The sequence below is a fragment of the Diplotaxodon limnothrissa genome, linkage group LG5 (assembly GCF_057381915.1).
Source record: "Diplotaxodon limnothrissa isolate DT_005_m linkage group LG5, D_limnothrissa_male_GT1.1, whole genome shotgun sequence".
Taxonomy (NCBI): domain Eukaryota; kingdom Metazoa; phylum Chordata; class Actinopteri; order Cichliformes; family Cichlidae; genus Diplotaxodon; species Diplotaxodon limnothrissa.
Window position 1 is genome coordinate 32,685,159 of NC_140600.1, and position 18,180 is coordinate 32,703,338.

The window sequence follows — 18,180 nt, forward strand, 5'->3', positions numbered from 1 at the left end:
AACATTAAGTAATAAGCATGAACTAAAATTATAGACAAAAACTATGCTACATATATGTCAGTATACGTACTTCAGTGATGAAACGCATACATCTTCAGAGGGCAAGTGCTACCTGAAAGGCTAATCCGTGGAAACAGAATACCCAATACCTCCATAACATTTCGGCCACTGACAGCGCAGCTGCTGTAGGAACGGTAGTATCAATCACGCTCACTTTAAGCTTGTCCCTTATATAATACCATAGCCGTACTTTAATGCAAAAAGGGTCCCTCTGAATTATTTTTAAATATTTATTTAACTTCTTAATCATCTAAGCTCTACAAGAAACCTTTTTAAAAAATTTCCAAGACATGTTGCAAATCTCAGTATTCCTGGTTTTAGTGAGTAGACTCATTAAAAATTCCTGAAAGAATTTTTCTGTGTAAAAATGCTTCTAGCTCAACTTTTAATTTCTTTTGTATCAATCCAATGATGAGGATAAGGAGGCGAGAAGGAAGAGGGGATTTCTGGCATATATGACTAAAAAGAATGTTCTCTCTCAATTAGCACAAACTATATTACAGGTACATGTGATTGTAATTAACATTTAATTAGAATTCAGATGAAAATATTAAGAATACATACAGCTGTACAACACTACTCTTTAGTTCTACTGTTTAAATAATAGCTAAATAAGAGTATCCTGAAAATGATAAGGTCTGATAGAACAACTCTGCTGTCTAGCAGGTGAATCAGCAGGCTGTTAAGATAGAGACAGAGTCATTTGTCATTCGAATCTTGAGTGTCCGCTGATGGCTGCTCATGCTCAGCTGTGCACACGATCTTTGCTTTGACCTTTTTGTTTGAGGAAATGATAAAGTAGGGGCTGAGAGAGGCATAACATGAAGAGAAAAACACCCTCATATCAGCCACCACCGGTGACACTTTTGCCACCGTCAGCATGTAGATCCAGATCACATTATCAATCCCAAAGAAGGCCACATAGAGAACTACCAGGGTTAGCACTGTTTTGGCTGCTCTGGTCTCTGCCCCTCCACCCTGAGAGCGACGAATCCCTTTCACTTGGTGGCTGTGGCGGTGGAGCAGCAGCAGGATGTAACAGCTGGAGCCCACCATCAGGGCAACAAATGCAAAATCCCTCCCAGAGACAGCCACCCCGTTAATCACATAGGACAAGTTGTCTCTGAAGTCTACATGGCAGAAGCCCAGGTTTAGGGTAAAGGCAGGGACAGTGTCATTTCGTGGAGCCATGGAGAATAATGGAGCTGCTATGCATATGGCCATATTGAAGAGCCACAGCCCTGCAAAGGTGGGAATAACCAGGGATGGAAGTGAAGGCTTCAGCCTGGACAAGTAAGGCCCAGTAGGGGTGATGGTCACTGCCTGAAACACACTTAGCATGCACGTGATGCAGACTGACAAAGCCCGGCCAATGCGGTAAGCATAGATCACCACCTTACAGCCCGGATCATTCAATAGGGCCTTCAGCCCGAACACCGTCATTGTCTGGGGGACACAGCGGGTCAGCAGCAGCAACAGGTTGGTAAAGGCCAGGTGGCACAGGATCATGTCCACAGGAAGGAGCTTCGATCCAGTGCAAACGATATGGGTGTACGCTAAAAGTACCACAGTGTTTCCTAAAATGCCCATACCTGTTTGCAAGAGGAAGGAGACACCTTTGATGGTCACACACAGATCCATGCCACCAAGACCTGCAGCTGTCGTGATTAACAAAGCAGAAAACCAAAACTGTGATAAATACTATACACATAACCTTAATCTTTCAAGATGGCTACACGAGTTTTGATAAAAACCAGATAACACCAATTGTGTCACCTGTAGTGAAAATGATGCTCACCTGAAGTTGAAGAGAAAAAGTAAAGTATTTAGTGCTTTAAATGTTGGAGAGCCTTTGTAAGTTCAATATATAATCCTAGATGCCCCTAAGGATCGGCCAAGATATTAGTGCAACAAACTAAATATGACTCATGGTCTCAGAGGACAAGACCCACAAAGGAGACAGCGTCCCCATGGATGTTGATACACTTTTTTGGCTTGCTGTATTGACCACTACATGGCTTATAACAGATCCATGATTAACATGTTCTCAGTGTAATGGGGTAAAAATATCCTTTTTAAAAATACTGCCCAAAAACATAATAATAGTAGTGATGACAGAATTTTGTATGCGGATTATTTTCTAGCTCAATCTGAGTTTTAACTTACGATCATATTAATCAGAGTTAGAATACTTTATTAATCCTTTAGGAAATTATAAGGTTACTTTGAAATAATGTTAAGAATGCCGAAGAGTCATTTCAACGGGCACAACTTTGGAACGTGGAAATTTGCTTTCTTTCAAAGATTCAAGAGAAGGTCAAGAGATTTTAGTTGTTGGTTGCAGTCTGGGAAAATCAGTTCCTTATGTAAATTCTTAAGTGTTATTTTCCTGCACTTTGAAATATCATAAAGCTATTTCCCTGCAGAGTTTTAAGAAATACGGTTGATTGACCACGTGGAGACAGCCGTGAGTGGTTACTGTTTACGCAAAAGCAGCCTGATGATGCTTTGAATGAGCCATCAAGAGGCCTTTACACGCACAGCTGGTGCTTCAGCGTGCGCTCCTTTTCTCCATCATGTCCTGGGAGCATGTTAAAGACACAGAGAAGCAAAACAATTAGCCATATAACAATGCATGTCTGCACTAATTGGGGGCATAGGGACAACTAGACATTATTCATTTAGCACCGACAACGGAAGTTTGTTATAAGTATCCCCGTTTTCTAACCAGCTAACCTGTAAATGGCAAATGTGTCTTTATAAGGACTCTAACCTGGTCAGCTGCACAAGTTTCTTTTTGTGCTAAAACGGTGTTGTTTGAGAAACCTGCTTTTCCCTGGGGGTGGAGGTGGGATCGGGGGGGAGCCTTGGAATAGATAATCACTAGATGTGTTATTTGCTTCCCTGTGTGTTTTTGTAACATGTTTAAATGTTCTGAGAGCTAATTAAAATGGCAAGTTCAAGCATGTCCTTCTCAGGGGATTGCAACAGTATGCTTCATTGCGAGTTAAAGATTTCTTTTTTTCTCTTGACAGGAAATATGTTCTCGCTGATGTAATCTGTTTTTAGCATTGCTCCTATTCTCCTATTATAATTTTGTTGTTTGTCAGAACAACAGGTGAATATGAGTGTGTGTGTCAAAAAACTATTCTTGTTATATAATATTATATTCCCTTGAAGCTGCAGACAGCAGAGATTTATTATTGTCCATGCTGTACATACATATTCTATATGTGTAAAAAATGCTTTCAGCTCAAGTGCACAGTTGTGTAGTGGCTTCTAGAAAAGCCCACACAATTGGAACAATCTGGATGGCATGCAAATATCATGCATACCCTGTAATGATGAAATTTATGTTACTAGGACACAAACAGACCCTTGCAGAGAATCGTCATGTGAAATTGATAAAACCCATTGCGGTTTATGTTAATGCATTTAAAAAAAATCAGGTCCATTCTTAGATGTTCAGCTCAGTTTAGTTAAGAGAAATATCACTTTACACTCTTTTGTTCCTTTGTGTGTGCTGATGAGGGCAAAATCTCTGAACTGGCAGAGGGGTTATTCGTTGTATTTCTCACTGCACCTTTTAATCTTTCCAATAGAAAGAAAAATGCACTTTCAGAAGATTTTGACTTAACAGCCTCACAAGGAGATGGGGACAGCTGACCTCCCAGCATTTTACATTTCATTTGTCTTCATCATCTAAAACTCATTCACTCTAAATTCTTCGGGAGCTCACATTAGATTTTTTTTTATTATACATAAACATAGCTGATTTTCATGTAATGTTCAATCAAAAACATAACATGACTGGCTTTTAATTTAATTCCTATTTTCATAAAAGCTGGACTAACACAGAGAGGCACAGAACGTCCGCACTAAATGATACATATCCAGACTCATTAAAAACGTCAACATATAAATATAGAGGGGAACATACTAGACTAGATGAAAATCCTGGAAAACAAGAAATATGAAAAAATTAAACTGTAATTAACAAATCTAAATATTTTGTACATTTGCATGTTCAGTTTTACCCAGTTGGTTTTCAATGACAGAGAAAAAGTATTTCAATTAACAAAACAGAACAAGAATTTTCAAGGAGAAATTGTATCAAACCACCATTAGTGCCAACACATACATTATATTCATAGTGTTCAGAATAAATATTTAATCAGGGTTTCCTGAATGTGGCCACAATATTTCAAGTACTCTATAATTTTCAAAGTAGGACGTGTCTTGTGTTACAGGAATTAAGCTTAATGTTCTCTAGCAGTTCCCCGATGTTAAATCATATTGTCCTTACAGCATCCTCACAGTTTAGGTTAAATTCTATTAAGAGTTTTTATTGCTGTGGATGAATTACACAATCATAAATCATAAATCGGATCACGCTCCAAATGAAAATTGCAGGCGATCTACCATGAAGAGTGAGTCGAATGTCCTTTGTTTCCTCTTCCTCCACTGGAGGACACTGTGGTGTTGATATGCGTCTAACCAACACAGGGAGGGTTTCTGATTTGCAGTGGCTTTAAAAAAAGATTGAAGATATGAAAAATGCAAAAGTATTGTGGAGGGTTTTACACAGAGATCTGCATATAGGTTCAGTAATTAGAAAATTGATTTAATTCTCTCTACTCAGTGAAACAGTGACATGGAGGAATGATTGTAATCTCTTTTTTTTGACAATAAACATGGGACTGATAGATATTGTGCTTTCATTAATGTCATATCTCTCATCCACTGGTAAGCTCTTTGTACGAGGACACACACAGCTTCCACTGTCTTAGCCTGTCTGAAACCCAATACAGGTACAGAAGCAGTCATCTGAATTGATCTCAAGTAATTGGAGGCTGAGGGAAGAGAAGTCAATGGACCATGCAAAACAGATCTTACCTGTCTGCCAGTATAAGAACACAAACACCCTGACTACATCAGGAGAGAAGGATCACAGCGTGACAGGCACAAGGTCCACTTTAGACCTCTTTAGCTTCGACCGTTCTCAGGTAGGAGTTTAACCTTCGAAACGATTTTTTCCTGAAACCATTTAAATGCTAGGCACCATTTGACATTTAGAAGTGCATGACAAATAACATATTGATAATGTGATTTTATTGATTTTCAACTTCCTGTAGGAATGGCATCAGAAGTGTTTGTCCGTGGGATGCTCTTTCTCTTCCTGACCGTTGTGGGAATTCCAGGTAATGCCACTGTAATTGTGGCATTCCTCCTCTTGCTGTACCAGGAGAAGCGACTTTTAGCAGCTGATGCTATTCTCCTGCACCTGGCCTGTGTCAACCTGTTGGTGGTGGTTGTACGTGCTTTGACGGAGACCCTGGCCTCCTTCCGTCTGGCCGACATCTTTGGAGACACAGGCTGTAAATCAGTGATCTTTATCTATAGAGCAACACGTGGCCTCTCAATCTGGCTCACTTTCCTGCTGAGTACCTATCAGTGCTTGAGCATTGCCCCTCCAGGATCAAGCTGGGCTTCTGTTCGTGCCTTGTTAGGTCACTATTTGGCCTTTGTGTTCCTCTTCCTTTGGGTTCTCAATGCCTGCATGACGACAGCAGCCATACTGTTTTCTTTCAGTACCAAGAATGAAACTAGCCCGATAGACAATGGCATTAATGTACAATTCTGCTATTTGAACTTTCCTTCAAAGCTGTCCAGAGATGCCAACGGGGCAATCCAGGTTGGCAGGGATGTTGTGCCCATGGCCCTCATGACACTCGCAAGTCTGATTATCCTGGTATTCCTTTACAAGCACAGCCAGCAGGTGAAGGGACTCCGCAGTAGTGGTGGCGGTGGTGCTGGAAATAGTGGAGCTGAACAACGAGCTGCCAAAGCTGTGGTGGCACTTGTGACCTTGTATGTTGTCTTCTATGGGGCAGATAATGGGCTTTGGGTGTACACCCTCACTGTGAAGAAAACCATGAGTTCCTCACTGATCTCTGACCTGCGTTTATTCTTTGGCTCGCTATATGCAGCACTAAGCCCTCTGGTTATAATTGCATCAAACAGGAAGGTGAACAGCAGGCTGGGGTGTGTAGCACATGAGAAGTCTGCTGTGGAGAAAATCCAAAATCTTTCTAGCATGTGAGGCCTGCTGGGATCAGTTGATCACTGGGCTGAGATTAACCTCAGACAGAATTTTTGAAACTCTGGGTCATGCATCGGTTATTCTGTCTTTGAAATATACTGAGCACACTATTTTCCACAGTTTCCTGATTTTGCTTAAAATTTGGGAATTGCACTGTCTTTTTTCCCCATGTAATGGCTTTGGTAGTTCTTAATTCACAACATGATGCCCTTTTCTTTGTTAAAAAGACCTTTCAGATGTGTTTTAATTCAAATACCTAATAGTTCCTTATTTATTATGTCACTATCAATCAGAACAACCCTGTTACTGAGTACAAGTCTGTACAGATCTCTGCTGATCTGGCACTATGTTCTTTTGTTAGTTTATATTCCCTCTATATTAATTGGGAGGAAGAATTATAGTTGGTTGACATGGGCTCAATGTAGCTGCCTATTTAGCTATAATTAAGGCTTTGAATGTAATCTGGGAAGTGTCCTGTGCTAATGAGCCAGGCTAATTGTCCCACAGAGAATTGTTTAAAACCTTATGGAAAAGACTATATTCTTTGGAGGGAAAAAGCGATGTTTATTAATCAACAATTAGTTACTCCGTTCCGTGCACATGTTATATTGTATGTCTAGGCTTCTTGGGTACAGTTATAAGACTTTAAGGACACAAAAATACATCTTGGCAAAAGCTCAGATGAGCTTGCTGTGAAAGTGGCAATGTGGGAGTTTAGGAGTCATTATGTAATTGCTATGTCTCGGAGAAGTAAGTGTAAAGAGAGAGAGAGAGACAGGGTGAGGACACAGCAACCTCTGTGAGTGACAGTCAAAAAGACATAAAGTGGGGCTGCCAGCACTCTGTGATCCTGCAATAACTCTAAAGTGCAATCAGTGCAGCGGTATTCAACTACTGTCGCATTGCAGGTATGAATGAGGAGGACAAGTCCTCTTTCAGTGCTTGTGCAGAACTGTTGCTTTCACCATCACATTGCCTTCAAAGGGCATTAAAGGCCATATCTTTTATCTAAAAAACAAAAAAACAAAGCCCTGTTAAAATTTATTGTAAAAGTTGCAACCATTAAAACCCTTGACAATGTGATTATATGACTTAAGCTTCTCTGAGGATGAAAAATTCCATGTGTCTTACTCTTCAAACCACTGAAATCTGATTAGCACTTTACACAGACTCCGGTGGAATGAAGGATAGAATACATGGATGGTTTCACAAGTGAAGTGAGCACGCTGAAGCCTCCCTTCAGGTGGTGAATCACTGGGGGCGTTGACACCGATTTCAGTAATGTCATTCTTTCTGTTTCTGTCAGGGAAGAAGAGGTTGATTAATTAAAGAGAACAAATACATGAAAGACAGGTTCCATTGGAGTGTATGCTCAAGTTTCCTTCTGTACAGGTTGTGTGAAGGGCGTGCCAGGCGAGGCCTCTCCCTGCACAAGTAAGGACCTGTTTTCGATGTTTTCCATCCTTTTGCAGTCTTTTCAGCTTGATGAATGCAGGGTGCTGATTAACACGTACAGTCCAAACCCACACAATTGTAACCATCTATTACAGCATCTCACAGCCTTCAGCTGAAGCATTTACTCCTAACACTTAATTATTCACTTTACAAAAAAACCTGCCTGTCTATGCACACTTTTCAGTCTGAAGTCTCATTTCACCTGTATGACAAGGCAATGCACTTGCCACCTAGAAAACACAACAAGGCACAAGTAATTGATATTTACCCCCCCCCCCCCCCCCCCCCCCCCCCAAAAAAAAAGAATTAAAAAAATCTACGAATGCTAACCCTTCTCTTTCCTTGTGTGTAGTTAGGCAAGGTATACGACACAAACCTGTGCAAAGCCACAAACGAAAAAGCTGTCAAGTTTTCCACGGCGGTGGATTTAAATGAAACCAAAGTGTTGCATTAAGTCACGCCAGGTGATCCTCTTCTGCTGTGCCTGATTTCAGTCTGTTTACCTGCACCAGGTACAGGCATATTTGTCCCTGTGTCCACCAATGGAAAAGCAGCAAGAGGGTTAAACCTCCCCCTTTTCTGCCTTGAAGCAAGTCCACACCCCAAAAACAGCTTCTTCTTCTTTTTTTTTTCCTTTTCTTTTACCCGGGAACTAAATGTTAAACCAGAACTGTCCCCTCCCCCACAGAAACGTTTATGAATTACACAAACATCCAAATGTTAATCATAGAAACCACTATGTGCAAAAAGTGGCAAAAAGCACAAATGTATAAGAACCTCCTAATATCAATAGTTTGATAATGATGATCATAAATGAAGTTCATTTGAGAGCACCATCAACCTGCCAACCTCTTTATTAAATCCTGTAACCTTACATGTTATTTTGTGGATTAAAATACATCTTAGTTGGTAATCCCATGAAAATCTTTATCCGAATATAGCAACTGGGGCTTATTACTCTAATGAAAAAGTATCAGTAATAAAATAATCCTTAAAAAGTTATGCTTAAAAAACCTAAATTTTGAAGAAATGACAGACGTAACAAGCTCTTTTCAAGCTTGCTGATGTTGTCTTTGCCTTTCCTTCAAAAGCACATTTTTTCAGCTGTCTTGTTTAGAGAATCTGAGTGAAGCTACTGATGGAGAATGCCACAGAAAACTGTACTTTTATCTAAACTCATTTGGTATTTTTTAAAAATGCAGGGGTGATGGTTTAAAAAAAAAACAAAAAAGCCATCTCGGAAGTAGCTTTAATTCAGTGCAGTGTTCACCTGGGGTTCATCTGGGTTCGAATCGCTGAATTATACCTTACCTCAGAATAGCTGACAGGAGGTGACCCGAGTTTAACACAATCTTTATAAAATTTTTTTTACAATCTTAAGTTACAGAGCTAGATGTGTGTGACCCATTTCTTTGCATCCACCCAGTTTAACTGATTCTTTGAGACAGAGCGCACACACCGTCATGTTTCGACTTGTCTGGAATGCTGCATTGCACCTAAGCAAGGAAGTCAAAAGAAGAACATTTAGACAGCTGAGGTAAAAGTTAGCCCTGTTCAGTCTCAGCAAAACGTTCTCATTTTATACTCTTTAACTCCCCTTTTTGTTGCAGAGACTGAAATATATTTAGTATTCAGTAGTCTGCTCAAAATAAACAATGTGAAGACAAGAGCTGAATCTGTATGACTGACCAAATTGGCATAATAAATGAAACTACTAGAATACCACAGTACTTAAAGTATAATCTATGACACGGTAAATAGAATTTGAAGGGTATTTATGTAGAGCCCATACTAACCGCTCACCATTCACAGAGACATTCATACAGCACTTTATTATATGCATTTCAAACACCCCACTTCAATGCCTAAGGCCAGTTCAGAGTCACCAGTTACCCATATGTGTATGCCCTTTGAGCGTGTCAGGAAACAGGCACATGGGGAACGTGCAACCTCCACAGAGAAAAGCTTCAGGTTCAGTCCAGTGTGGAAGATTGGGTGGGGTTTGGTTCACTAACCTGGGGGCAGTAGCCTGCTGCAACTCCACCATGCTCAGGTAAAAAGTGCACCACTGTACTGATACATGAAATAAACATTTAGGATGCCTTGCTCCTTATCTAACAGTGTCTCTTACCGTAAGGAAAAGGAGAAATATAGTGTAATAGAGTGTTTTTATTTCAGCTTCTGAACAATAACAGAATATTAATGATCTTTTTCCAGAAAGATAGAGCCGCTGGATTGGCTGAAATGAAAGCTGAAACCTGTTCTGACACGAACTGAAGTTCCAGCGTAGGCTATGTAAGAATTCTCTCAATACGTATGTGGCTCATAATTTATTACTCATGGGTGAATTAGTTTTTGTTTTATCTTCATACAGGTAGTCTCACGGAGATCAAGATATCTTTTTAAAGTAAGAGAGAGAAATAAATGTATATCAGGCAGGAACAGGCTTCATTGGCATGTCAGTTTGCAAAGATTTATCCTTTGATGAGCCAATCCCGTGTCCCTGAAGCACACTGATTCATGCTGAATGCTGTGTGAAAGCATAAGCCCAGCGCCCAGATTTTAATCTCTTTAAATGACTGCGGTTAAAAGGCAGCTAACACAGTAGGGGTTCAAAACTGGGGGCTTGAAAGTTGAATTAAACTCCAGGAAAATAGTATATCTGTATCTGCAAACTACTTGCTAAACACACTATTTTGTTATTTTGATTAAAATGCCTGAATATTGAAGCTAATGTAACATAGACAAGTCTACTTAATTAAAAAACAAACACGTAAATAAACAAAAAATAAAGGAAAACCCTGTGACATGCAGGATCTTACGCAACTTGAAAAACTGACATCAGATACATACACCACTAACTAACCAAAACATCCAGAGTGTACGCATTTTTTAAACCACTGTATGTACAAAGTAGCTCCACCAATCTCATTGCTTACCTTCATCCAACAACATAAGAATGACCCCAAATACACTGCCTGTACAACCAAAGCTTTTAACTGAGAAGGTGTCAGACCTGCCAAGTCAGGCACTAGTTTTAAACTCTGTTCATTTTACCAGCTTAAAAAAAAGACTGAGACCCAGATTCTGTGTGTGACCTTAGCTGTGCATGTAAGTGACAACATTAATGAACTCTCTACTCATTTTTGAAATGTATTTTATTAAGATAAATGAAAGCCAAATGTCCCCTGTCAAAGCTGGTTGCCTGTCCAGTCCATATGGTGTTATGGATAACTTTGATGTAACCATAAACCTTTTAGAGCTTTACAATCTGCCATAGTATTTTTAAAACACACAAAAACAGATCCAATATCGATCATTATTCCATTTTTCCACGCTGAAGACAGCTAATGCTGTCACTACCATTATCACTAGTGCCCATGCAATGAAGATGCAGTTGAGTACTGTGTGTCTCTTTTTAAAATTTGAATTGATGGATGTACAATATGAATCAAGTTACTAATATTTTGGAAGAAAACATGCTTCTTATTTGCTTTCTTTCCCAGAGTTAAATTAGACTTTAAAACTATATCTCTGTGGTAATTAACGGTGGGTAAATATTCTGTCACCCGTGAACGTGTTATATCTTGCTTATTTAATCTGTGCCAATCCAATCCAAAGTGTGAAAACCACAGGGATTATATGCTGTATTTCTTGGATGAATACAGCATACACTTCAGTTTTGATTTATATTATACAAATGAGAAATAATGTGTTAATTCGGGGTGCTGACATGTGAATTTTCTTACCACTAGACAAGAGACTAACTTTCGCCTTTATTTCAACTCTTTGTGCTTTTACAAGCTAATTAGCCGGTAGTACTGAACAGCTGGGTTAGCAGTGACAAAAGGGATGCTTTCCTTAGATGGTAAAGTGTTCCTTTCAAATGTTACACTGTAGTAGACGTTAGGATTTTGCCCTTATCTTTCTCATCTTTCCCACTAAATGCCAGAAAGGTGGAATTTTCCACAAGCCACTACCCTGAGTTTGCTGTGGAATGCAGACAAGATGGAGCAAGCCTGCAGAGAACGACATCTCAGCAGTAACAGTATGTTGAGGTACTTAGCTTGTGCACATCATGCCCACCTCCTTAATTCTCCCTTCAGGGGGTTTTGTTGAGCTATTACTCAAATTGTAGCGCTGTTCTGTAGTTGCTACTGTTGCTGTGAGGTTCCTGCAGAGGGCCACCTTAGAGTCACTCATTTCCGCAGTCTGAATTCTATGACTCATTCTGGTTGAATATTGTTGTTTATTTCACGTCGCTAGTTTTATGCAGTAAGCCTCAATCCATCTTTCAATATGTTTGTTCATCTGAGTAGATTTCACAAAGGCCCTAAAAGAAGGAGGATGTTGTAACTCAACTCTAAATTCAAAGCTGTACGAGACATTTACGACTGCTCTTTTAAACAACCTTAGATTGCTTTCGGTGCCTTAGAGCAACAGACCTTGTAAAGTTGCACAATGTGGGGCATGTGCTGACATAACAGCCACACGTATCTCATCTCTCCACTAGCCCCCTTTGCACACGTAGTGGAAGAGGAAAATCACATTTGAGGAAAATGACAAGAACATCATGTTTTTACATAGTACTCGAATGCATCTCATGGTCCTTTGATATACATACATACATACAGTATATGGGATGACAAATTGCCCAGAGTGGGGAGTTACTGGTATGTGATAATAAGGAGTATTCCTGCAACATATTATGAAAAATTGAGCTTCCTTGAGCTTTTTCAGAATAAGTGGTGTCACTCCACCCACTTAAAGCTGAATAATAGATCTGATGAATCCTCTGTGTATCATGCAGCTGCTGTCAGAGTAATTACAAAAGACACGAGTGGAACACTCACACAGTCATATCAGAGTTTATATGAGTTGAGAGTATCACAGTATCGCAGGAGCACACTGTAGCCCAGAGACTAGAATAAGTCTGCTTTCCATGGTCTGCTGATGTGAACAACCTCACAAATTAAAGGCACACTTGCTGGTTCTGTTGTGGTTGCCCCGTTGAGACCCTAAATCCCCCAAAAAGTCCAGCCAGCTTAATTTTGTGTTTTGTGTTCAGAACATTTGCCGTGAGTTCTGAATTTTGAGCTGCTGTTTGGTGCTATAAGGACATCAAACAGTGTACCTCCAGGGGAAGGAGAGGGCGCCACCTGTTGATTTTTTAAAAGTATTTGAAATAAAGGGGCAGCTTGAACAATGCCAGTGTAGAGCATCATGGTTGCATGAAGCTGTTATATTGCTATATTTCCCAGCAGTACGTAGGAGAATACACAACACACTGGATGGCAGATTCATTACATTTTGCATCTCAACCCAGAAACCAGACAGCTATTTTGACAATTGCTGTTACCTGGATAAACAAATCTTAATAAAAGCAAGCTCACCATGTGACCTGTTTGTGATCCAGCTTTACATAAACATGCAGAACTGCTGTTGTTTATACCAACTGTGCACGCTTTGCCCACATTAAATATTTGGTACTCCAGCCTCGCTTTAAGTGTCCTTGGTTCTGCATAAAAGGTACGTGTTCATAGTGATGATCGGTAGCATGAAGCAGCGATACATTTACAGAACAGGTCTAAGGAACCTGAAAAAAAAAATCCACATATTTTGACAGGCATCACATCAGCACAGCTCTAGTCACGACTCGCTTTATATTATCCTAATTGGTGTATCTCAACAAAACAAATGGTGAAATGCTTGCACGGAAACAATTCTTCCAGCACTTTCACATCACACTTCAGAAACAGTTGAGTAACAAAATTGTCCAGGCAAAGAAGACCAAAAAACCCCAAAACAATAAAAATACAAGGCGCTTACATATAATAAGGAGACTGGAGGGTGTAAGAGCTGTTTGAGCAATTTCACTACAAAAGCAAAAACAATGTGTCTCATGATGATTATTATATTTATGTCTTTATATGTGCTGTCACCATATAATACCTGCCTCCTAACCAGCAGTGTTGAATCATTTATTGGACTGTATTTATGCAGCATAACATAAGATTACTTACCACTGAAGCCCGCATCATTTAAAACACACAAACACACACAGAAAAGAGGCAATTTGAAGTGCAAATCAGTGGCTCCATTCATGATTGTAACGATACTCGAGGAAAATAGGCAGCTGAGGACACTAGTTTTTTCCAGTGTCACAGGTTTTGTAGGAGTCTCAATGCACTGAATAATGTATTGACTCATTTGTCTGGAGGAGCGCCACAGTAAGCCAGACGATCAATGGCACAGCAGCAGTGCCAGATTAGCTTTTAAAGAACTGCCAGCTTTTTTCCCCCAACTGCACAGCTGTGTTCGTCCTTGTATTTGAAAACTATTCTGATGTTAATTTCTAAATTTGTGTCCTGGAACATATTTGATGGGCAGTGCTAGTCAGGAGTGGTTTCTCCATTCTGGAAAGCAGCGCTGTTCCTAATAAACATAATCTGTTATGAATATGTTTGCTTTTTTTCCAACAAAATATATATATTAAATTTTTTATATAAGTAAAGACATCAACCAGAAACAATAAACCAGCAAAAAGATACACTAGTGACAACAAACTGCTCCTCCCATGCCACACATGGCACTTCACACCCCCTATAAACAACATGCAAAACACCCTTTAAAGAAAATAAGATGTCACTGTAGATTAGCACAGTTTGTGATGGATGGTCATAAGCAACAAGTCTTAATCTTCGCCAAGGCAATATATGTTTGAAAAACTCAATTTTCCATGATGCTAAATTTTTTAGAGGATTTTAAAAATATTACCTTGGCAATAACATAAAAATAATAAAACTATAAATTATTGATTTTTATCTCTATCATTTAAAGTTATGGTTCCCTCTATGTACTCATATGCTCTACGTCCCTTCTACCATCAACCTCTCAACATGCACACAAATAGTCACTGCTCTTTTACTTGAACTTCTCCACCTTAGCTATACCCTCCTGTGTTCCCTCTAGATGCACTCATTAACAGTAGAGGGCATTGGAAACATCACCTCATCACCTCCCTACAGGACCAAGGCCCTCCACCTGACCTTGGAAAATGTCCAAGCCAGCAGCACATCAAGCCTCAGAAGGGGAGAGGAGTTCAGGTTGCACGATGAAGGTCAGCATACTGCAGCCTTGTTGCATGCTGACGAGATCTGCTACTTTAGACAGAAGGTGAGTTTTCATGGTTTCATCTTTTTTATCATTTGGTGATGCTGGGCTAAAACTCCATAGATGTTTTTACACTCTGACCCCAACTGCTAAGCTGCACTGATCAGGCCTTCATTATACATGATCAGAAATGCAACGTGGCTTCGTGTTGTTTTCCAACACCTTTGAAACTCCATCTGGCAGCTAAAGCCGACATCTGAGCGGCATTCACATAAAGCGAGATCACCACTCACCAACGCTTTCATGTGAAAATACAATCCTGCTTTTTAGAAATAGGGTAGGCGGAGGCAGAAACAGAAAAGTCCATTAATAAGGAAGATGGAGTCTAATGCGGAATCGACCAGTAGGTCTTTTAACGATCACTAGCCATTCATTGATCACGCACTGCAAGACAGGAACAAAGAAAGCTTTGAGGGGAACGACTCCTTGGCTCTGCTTCCACTTCAAAAATCAGTCATCACGTCTCTTAGCTGTAGAGCTCTGTTCTTCCAAAAATAAATACAATCATATATAAAATACAGATCTTAGCAATTAATCTTTGAATAACAATTTACTTGTATATCTTTTTTTTCTTCTGTTAAACTAAATTGTAGTCTATTAACAAATATCAGTACTTTGAAGCATTTCATCGTTAACATACTGTGCATTCATAGTAGTTCAATCTCTTAGAGATTAAGTATTTCACCCATGCTAGGGGCATGACCCTAGGATGAATGGATTTAATGGCTCAAATGTAATTATGAGCAGAGGAATATTAAGGCCTTTTTTGTGCCTCCATCAAGCTCAAAACTTCTTTGTTTTGAGCTTGAATCCATGACGTAAAACCTGCTAAACATTTTTTCAGTAAGGAAATGTTATGAAATGTTTTGCAGTGACCACTTATTATATTCCAAAGTCAACGGTGCAATAGACTTCCATACTTGAAATGTGCAATTCACTTGCATTTTTATTTTTATTCCTATTTATTCTATGTATCCCCTTTGTATATTTTATCTATATATGTCTTTGTATTCATATATGTGTATATATATATATATATATATATATATATATATATATATATATATATATATATATATATAAATATATATATATATATAATGTTCTGTAACTCTGTAACTTCTGTCGGTGCTGTGCTTTTTTGGAAACCGAATTTCCCAGAGGAACCCACCCGAGGGATTAATAAAGTTTTATCTTATCTTATCTTATTTTCCAGACTATTGTTATATCTGTGAAAAATTAAACAAGGTCGGTTTTCACCCTATCATTAATTGTTGATCTGGTTTGCTACTCATAAAATATATCTAAATTCTATAAAGCTGCCATGTGGCTTCAACAAACCGAAATGCAATAATGGACAAAACCATGGTGCGAGTTTGGTGCACCATCAGCTGTGACTACTAAAAGCTCCAATCTGTACCACTGCAGTTTGGAATATAACTCTAGGGGCTAGTTTACCCAGCTCTCTCACCAGCTGATGTTGAGGTTGTTTGAAACGGGCACAGAGGCAGCGGTTATCTGAGCAGTAACCACGTTTACAGCTTCAACCACAGCGGCTGGGCTGGGCAGCTCATGCAATAATTGCATCACTGGATCATCTCTATTTTCTGTAGTATTTCAAAAGCATTTCCGCAAACTCGCGGTGTATTAAAACTGGACTGTAACAACCTGCCAACTGTGCATATGGGTAGGGGAAATGCAAACCATATTGTGCAGAAGTAGTTAGGAAAACATTTCCCATCGCGAGCCGTAGGGGCTCTGTATAATTATGTTATTGTTCCAGCAATATGGCCAGACAATGCACAAGTCACATCATCAAGGAAAAAAAAAAAATTTCACCAGGTTCCCATTTTCACAAAAATATATTAGTGGAGTACAGCACGGAGACGACAGCTATTGATTCAAACATATGAGTCTCCTGGATTTCTGCCCGGTCTGTTGTACAAAAGTTATATCCTCCTGAGTTTATCTGCCAGTGTGTCCTTAGTTTTGACCTCTGAATCTCTTGTTGCTTTGTTGCTGCACAATTACTCTTTCAAAATAATGGAATCACACTTTGAAAAGAAGACAAGCAGCAGGAAAATAACAGAAATAATTTTAGTATTTTTTTGTTTCCCAGAAGTGAGATCAAGGCAAAAACATTCCAGCAGAAACTTGTTTTGACTGGATATAAACAATAGCGTATTCTTATTGATTTAAGGATGCTGTGAAAGAGTTGTCAGATATCAGCTTTAAATTCTTATTGATGATGGTATTTATAGATGTGTGTACATTTATGAACACCAAAGCTGTTTTTCTGTATCAACAGTGAAACGTAAAAAGGTCAAAACCTGCTAAGAAAGCATAATGGATTGCAGAACAGCACAAAAGTGACACCTGACAAATCTAAATGTATATTCTGTGGTCTGTCTGCAATATGTCACATTTGCAGTACATTACATTGTTCAGCATTAGCCCTCCCTGAGAAAAACATGCTGTTCCTTGCTACAGTGCATTATGAAAGGTTGCAAATGGGCTAATTTGCAGCTTTGACAGTGCCAGCCTCAGCAAAGGCGGGCAGTAATAGGTTTTGAGGTGCCGCTTCAGCGCCTGCTGTGATGGGAACAACGTGGCTGAAAGTAGGCATAGGTCAGGCTCCTTTGGAAACTCTGACAAATTAAAAACAGAAAACCTTTGACATTTATCATGCTAGGAGTCTGCAAAGGTCATTGCCTGTATGTGCTGCTTTCATTTTCCTTCCCTGTCCCCTCTGGACATGTTTTGCTGTGATTGCTTATAGCCTGGTGGAGCTGCAGAAGAAAAAATTGGGAGCTCTGATTTTAGCAAAATACTCTCTCTCTCTCTCTCTCTCTCTCTCTCTCTCTCTCTCTCTCTCTCTCTCACACACACACACACACACACACACACACACACACACACACACACACACACACACACACACACACACACACACACACACACACAATGACAGCATTTCTCATACAAGCAGCGGATATATGGAGAACTCAGAGATGAAAAACAGAAGTCTATCTGCTGCTGCTTTCCTCTTGTTTATATACTGCACTACAGCAGTTGTTAATGGGCCTATCATGATGATTAGTGATCACATCAGTTTCATCACGATACGATTTAGAAGGAAACCGCTGCTCTGTAAAGAACAACCATAGGCATGTAATACCACACTGAAATTCATTTCTGATTTCCTCGCAATACATCATTCCACACCATAAACACGCAAAACTTGTGATCCCACTGGACCATGACCATCTCATTTAAATGTTAATATAAATCCCATCATTCATAATTTAATGTGCTCCCTGGCATTTTTCGTTCATTTTGGCGACGCTATCTTATGTGACAAGCCAATTTACTGCTGGACTTGACTAAAT

At 39.5% G+C, this 18,180-nt stretch overlaps 2 protein-coding genes across 2 annotated transcripts; one reads left to right on the plus strand and one right to left on the minus strand.

The window, feature by feature from the left end:
* Positions 1–759: 759 nt before the first annotated feature.
* On the minus strand, positions 760–1,701 carry ora1 (olfactory receptor class A related 1). Its single transcript, XM_085354579.1, has one exon. It carries the CDS (start codon positions 1,699–1,701, stop codon positions 760–762), a length of 942 nt encoding a protein of 313 aa, XP_085210705.1.
* A 3,496-nt stretch (positions 1,702–5,197) lies between these two features.
* ora2 (olfactory receptor class A related 2) lies at positions 5,198–6,163 on the plus strand. The gene has a single exon (XM_085354580.1). The coding sequence runs from the start codon at positions 5,198–5,200 to the stop codon at positions 6,161–6,163; it is 966 nt and encodes a 321-aa protein (XP_085210706.1).
* Positions 6,164–18,180: the final 12,017 nt, after the last annotated feature.